This window comes from Gracilinanus agilis, chromosome 2, assembly GCF_016433145.1.
Source record: "Gracilinanus agilis isolate LMUSP501 chromosome 2, AgileGrace, whole genome shotgun sequence".
In the NCBI taxonomy this organism is placed as follows: Eukaryota; Metazoa; Chordata; class Mammalia; order Didelphimorphia; family Didelphidae; genus Gracilinanus; species Gracilinanus agilis.
Genome location: NC_058131.1, coordinates 292701410 through 292707409, shown reverse-complemented (window position 1 = coordinate 292707409; position 6000 = coordinate 292701410). Strand labels below are relative to the sequence as shown.

The 6000-nt window shown below is 38.7% G+C and overlaps 1 protein-coding gene across 1 annotated transcript in view; it reads left to right on the top strand.

Moving 5' to 3' along the window:
• The window catches only part of SLC6A2 (solute carrier family 6 member 2), a 61506-nt gene that overhangs the window by 42379 nt on the left and 13127 nt on the right, over positions 1–6000 (top strand). The window contains 3 exon segments of the mRNA XM_044661409.1: positions 3519–3532; positions 3597–3721; positions 5537–5649. Coding sequence (XP_044517344.1) covers positions 3519–3532; positions 3597–3721; positions 5537–5649 — 252 coding nt within the window.

The following is a 6000-nucleotide window of genomic DNA, read 5'->3' as shown; positions in this document are numbered from 1 at the left end:
CATTTATTCCCTTGAAAGATTATGCTCAGTTTTGCTGAGTAACTGATTCTTGGTTGAAGTCCTAATTCCTTTGCTCTCTAGAATATCATATTCCAAGTCCTCCAAACCTTTAATGTAAAAGGTGCTATGTTTGTGTTTTCTTGACTATGACTCTATGATATTTGAATTGTTTCTTTTTGGTTATTTGCAATATTTTCTCCTTGATCTGGGAATTCTGGAATGTGGCTATAATATTCCTGGGAGTTATCCTTTTAGGATCTTTTCAGAAGGTGATCATTAATTCTTTCAATTTCTAGTTTGCCTTCTGATTCTAGAATATCAGTGCAGTTTTTCTTTCTTTCTTTCTTTCTTTCTTTCTTTCTTTCTTTCTTTCTTTCTTTCTTTCTTTCTTTCTTTCTTTCTTTCTTTCTTTCTTTCTTTTTGATTAGTTGATGGGTAATATGAGTGTTCCTCAATTGAATTCATCCTTAATTCAGAACATTTCCATATGAGAAACAGGGTGGAGAGGCAGAAGGAAAGGAATAATCCAGGACTCTACCTTGCTAATAATCTTTTTCTCATGTGAGTAGAGGCAGAGTCGAGATCATAAGTCATATGCTAGAAAAAAGAGAAGTTCAGATTGTATAATAACAACAATGAACTGTTATTAAGTGTGAGGTAGGTAGTACAAGTATTATCATGATTTTGCAAAGGAGGAAATTGAGTCTCAGAGGTTAGATTACTTGGCCACATCACACTAGCTAGTAAAGTACAAAGATGGGACTTGAACCCAGGTCTCTTCTGACTCTAAGGCCAAATCACTTTCTCCTATGTCCCCAGTCTGACTCTTGACACTGGTCAAGAATGTACAAAATCGTGGGGAAGCTGGGTTGTTCAGTGGATTGAGAGCCAGGCCTAAAGATGGGAGGTCTTAGGTTCAAATCTGGTCTCAGACCCTTCCTAGCTGTGTGACCCTGGGTAAGTCACTTAACCCCCATCACCTAGTCTTTATTGCTCTTCTGCCTTGGAACCAATACACAGTGTTGATTCTAAGATGGAAGGTAAGGGCTTAAAATAAATGTACAAAAGCTGTGAGAAAATCAAGGAAGATAAGGACTAAAAATAAGGCCAATAGAAAGTTTCTAACCCTTACCTTCTCTTTTTTTCCCTTTTTTAAATTTAGAATATTTTTCCATGGTTACATGACCTTACCTTGTCTCTTAACATCAATTCTAAGAATGGTAAGGCAGTTAAAATATATATGAAGATAGATTTGAACCCCAGTCCTCCCTATTCCAGGCCTGGCTCTCTATCCACCGTCCTACCTAGCTGCCCCCAGTAGATTTTATAAGTAGGACATTACTGATGGATTTGAGGGAGAGAGTATAGTTTCAGTAGCCTGGAAAAGGCAAAAACCAAATTGTAAGGGGTTGAGGAGATAGTGAAAGCTTTTTTCCCCCCCTCTCTAGAAGCTTAAAAGTGAAAGCAGATAGGAGCAGTATCAGAGTGTTGGTAACAGAATGTCAATTAGAAGGGTTTTTGTTTGTTTGCTTGCTTTTTGCCTACGGGCATCTAATTATCTCTAAGCAGATAGAGATGGAGATGTTGATGGGGGGTAAGAGAAGAGAAGGGCTGCCAAAGGAACCAGGTCTTAGAGGAGGTTGAAAGGAATGGGGATAAGGGCATAGAAGGAGAAATTGGCCTTAGTGAGAAGTAGAGCTACATTTCTTTCTTTTTTTCCTGACCCAAGAGAATGGGCAATAAAGCTGAGAAGTTTTGAAGAATGAAAAGAGAATTTGTGTTGGATGTCTTCAGTCTTCTCTGTGATATAGGAGTTGAAATCACTTGACATAAAAGGATATGTTTGGTTAGGGAGGAGGAGGAGAAGGACTTTTTTTTTTATAATAAACCTTTTTATTTTTTTTTAAACCCTTGTACTTTGGTGTATTGTCTCATAGGTGGAAGATTGGTAAGGGTGGGCAATGGGGGTCAAGTGACTTGCCCAGGGTCACTTGGGAAGTGGCTGAGGCCAGGTTTGAACCTAGGACCTCCTGTCTCTAGGCCTGACTCTCACTCCACTGAGCTACCCAGTTGCCCCGAGAAGGACTTTTTTAAGTAAAATAAAGAAGAAAAGGTTTTCTGATATGATAGGGAATGAGGCAAAAAGTTGTAACACAAGTATCTTAGATATGCCAAGTGCACAACAGAATCTTGAAGCATGAGGGAAATTTGAGTTTGGACAGAACAACTGAATTAGGATTAATTTGTGATTTCTTCAGCATAAGGAGCTCAAGGTGAGGAACTGCCTGTACCAATGCAGATAGGCACATTCCCAACTACTTATTTTTCATTTACATAGCTAATATGCAGAATTTGAACTCAGGGCTTTATGATTTCATGGTTAGATAGCTTTCTAAGCAGTACATACCAAACTGACTCTCCGGATGAAATTTAATTGGGACAAATTTAAAGTTCTCCCCTTTACCCCAATTAAAATGGAAAAGGCATGACTAACCAACAACCATGCAAAAAGGTCTGAATGTTTCAATGGTGTATGAGCTCAGAATATGTTAAAAGTTGATGTAGAAGTAAAAGAAAAAGCTCATGGTATAAAGAGGGACTGCATTAAGAGAGCTATCAGGAGTACAATGTTTAGGCTGTACAAGGTTGTATTTTGAGAAAGACATGAATAAATTTAAGCTGATACAGAAGAGGATGACCAACATGATAAAAGACTGGACCATTTGGGGCATGTAAAGAACACTTTGGAAGGAATCAGAGATTTTTAGCCTAGAGAAGAATGATGAGGGAAAAAAGAAAACAGCTTCAAAATATTGGAAGAACAACCATGTTGAAAGAGTCTGCTGTCTTTTGTTTGGCCCCAGAAGGCAGGACAAGAAGCAATATGTAGAAGCTGCAAGGTAGTTAATTTGGGCTTTAAGTAAGGACAACTTTCTTAACATTTAGACTTACTTTAAATAGAATATCTCAGAAAGTAATAAATTCTTCATCATTAGAGACCTTCCAGTGAAGGCTCAATAGCCTCTTTGGCTTTCAAAGAAAGGATTCTCAGATAGGAATTGGACTAGATGACCTATAAGTTCTTCCAATTCTATGACTCCAGCACCAGTCAGGGAGTCCAAGGAAGATTTTTTGGAGAAGATTTTGCCTGAATTGGGCTTTGGAGGGAGTAATATTCACAGAATGTCCTTATCAAAGATATCCAACACTCAGACCAGACAGATAGGAGAGCCAATAGGAGGCACTAGCAATTGAAATGCAATGACCTCAACACCAAAGTAGATTCTAGATTTTCTTGGGCACTCATATATTTCCTTCTAGGCCAGGCACTTATCCTAGGTTCTAAGTATCTTTTAGCCTGTAGATGAGAACAAGTAAATGAATCTGTTCAATGTGTTGAGGAGGCACTGGATGTGGTCGATTCTGGAACTGCTAGCCATATCAGATACATTTTGTGTGATTTTTCTTCCTCATTGCAAACTTCTTTAGTTTCCTAAAAGTTTGGGGGTGGGTGATAGAAGAATTGCCAAAGGTGAATGGCATCTTTCCTTCCATTCCTTATGAGTTTTTACTGGCTTGTTTTTCTTTCACCCCAGGGATGCTCTGCTAACTAGCACTATCAACTGTGTCACAAGTTTCATCTCTGGGTTTGCAATCTTCTCCATATTGGGCTACATGGCTCATGAACACAAGGTCAAGATTGAAGATGTGGCAACAGAAGGTAGGGAAACTTTTTTCAACCGCAACTCTAAAACTAAAGCTTTACAATCTGGTTCTAGTCTTAGTAAAAATACAAACAAACAAGCAAAAAAATGGGATGGGGGAGGCATAGAGAAGGAAATCTGTAATTATGATTTAGTTGCTATGGACAATTGCTGGTGCAGAAACTTAGTCCACAGATTCAAATCAGCACCTTGATTATAATTTAGCATCTTAGAAAGTTGTCAGAGGCCCTGAGAGCTTAAGTGATTTGCCCATGGTGTTTCTATTAGTATGTAACAGAGACATGATTTAAACCCAGGACTCCTTTGGCTAAAAGATCCCCATTTTCTCTGCTATACTGTCTCCTAGAACCAATCAGAACCTATCTATAACTTAGTAGATAAATCAGAGGGAGTTGCCTGAGACAGACAAAAGTTGAATGAATTGACCAAGGTGAAATATCCAGTTAAGTGTTAGAAGCATGATTTGAAACTTTCCCGATTCTATGTCCAGCCCCATCCAGAACTCTAAACTAGTAAAGATACCTCCACAGTCTAATGAATAGCTATTCTCATAAAATGCTAACATTTAGAAAGCAATTTCCTCACAATTGTTTTGTGAGATAGTATTATGATTATAATTCCCATTTTACAGATGAGAAAACTCAATTTTAGGGAAGTTATAATGATTTTCATTCATTTAGCAAGTATTTATTTAGTGTTTACTGCATATTATGCAACAGAGGTATATAGGTAAAAATAAAACAGTTCCTACAACAGTCCTGCAAGTGGGAATTTGTATTCTGTTGGGGAAAACAATTACACATATTATAAATGAAAAATGTATACAAAGTTGTTTCAGGAGGCACTAACAATAATCAGGAAAGGGCTCATAGAGAATTGTAGCATTTGGGCTGAGCTTTGAAGATTAGGAATTCAAAGGGGTGGGAATTTGAAGCCCTTAGGCTTCAAATCCAGATCTTCAAACTTCTAAAATCTAGATCTTTTGCTGTCAAATTTTAAGCCTCTCTAACAAGTCATTTTTAATGGAGGTAGCTAGATGGCTTAGTACATTGAGAGTCAGTCCTAGAGACCGATGTCCTGGGTTCGAATCTTGCCTCAAACACTTCTTAGCTGTGTGATCAAGGGCTAGTCACTTAACTTCCATTGCCCAACTCTTACCATTCTGCTGCCTTGGAACCAATGCACAGTATTGATTCTAAGATGGAAAGTAAAGTTTAGGAAAAAAAAGTCATTTTCCAACCCAAAAGCAGGTCTCTGAGAGTTAGCAATTTATTTAGCTACTTTCATCCTTCATATTTGAAATTTTACCTTAAACCAAGGGTACAAGGGCAAAGACATGCTTGTTGACTGATTATTGGCTGAGATGTTCTCACAGGAAACATCCAAAGAACAATGCAGAAATATCTGTGGTCAATTTTCATCTGTGTGAGGCATATATTTTTGCATGGAAGCACAGGGGAGAAATCCATTGAATGGGAATAGTTAGAAAAGGCTTTACAGAGGATGAGCTATGATCTAGGTCATGAAGGATGAGTATTAACTGGAGGAGAAAAAGGAGGATGAAATGGAGAATACAGCATACAACAAAGTCAAGAGGAGAGCCTCCACATCCTGCTTCTGATTCAGTGGTCTTCACTGTCCCAGGACACAGGCTAGGACTTTGAGCTGATGCCAGAGCTATCCAAGCTCCAAAAATGTTGTTGATGTCAAGGAGAGAACTTCTTCCACTAGTACTGACTCTCAGAAGTTTCCAGTGTGCAGTGCTATTAGCCATGAAGGCTGACAGGATGGATTGCATTTCTGTCTTTTAGGTGCTGGTTTGGTTTTCATCCTTTATCCAGAAGCCATCTCCACCTTGTCAGGATCCACTTTTTGGGCCATCGTTTTCTTTATCATGCTGTTGGCTCTGGGTATTGATAGCTCGGTATGTGCCCTCTATTTACTCTCTTCTTCATGATCCCGTGAGGGCAAGAATGCTCCTTCCATTCCAGGGCATAAAGGCATCCAAACTGGAGTCAGACCAACATGCATAGCCCAGGACCTTGGTAATTGAGGAGGGAATGTGTGCTAATGTTAGGCAATTCAGACTGACAAATGCATTAGAGTAAGAATCATAGAATGCCAGAATTAAAAGGGACCTTAGGTCAGGGAATGTCAACTATGGAAGGAACTGAAAACACAGAATGACACAGTTAGAAGAGACCATAAAAATAGAATATTCAGAGGTATAATGACCCCTTGTACATGGAATGCCATTGTTGAAAGGCACCCTAGA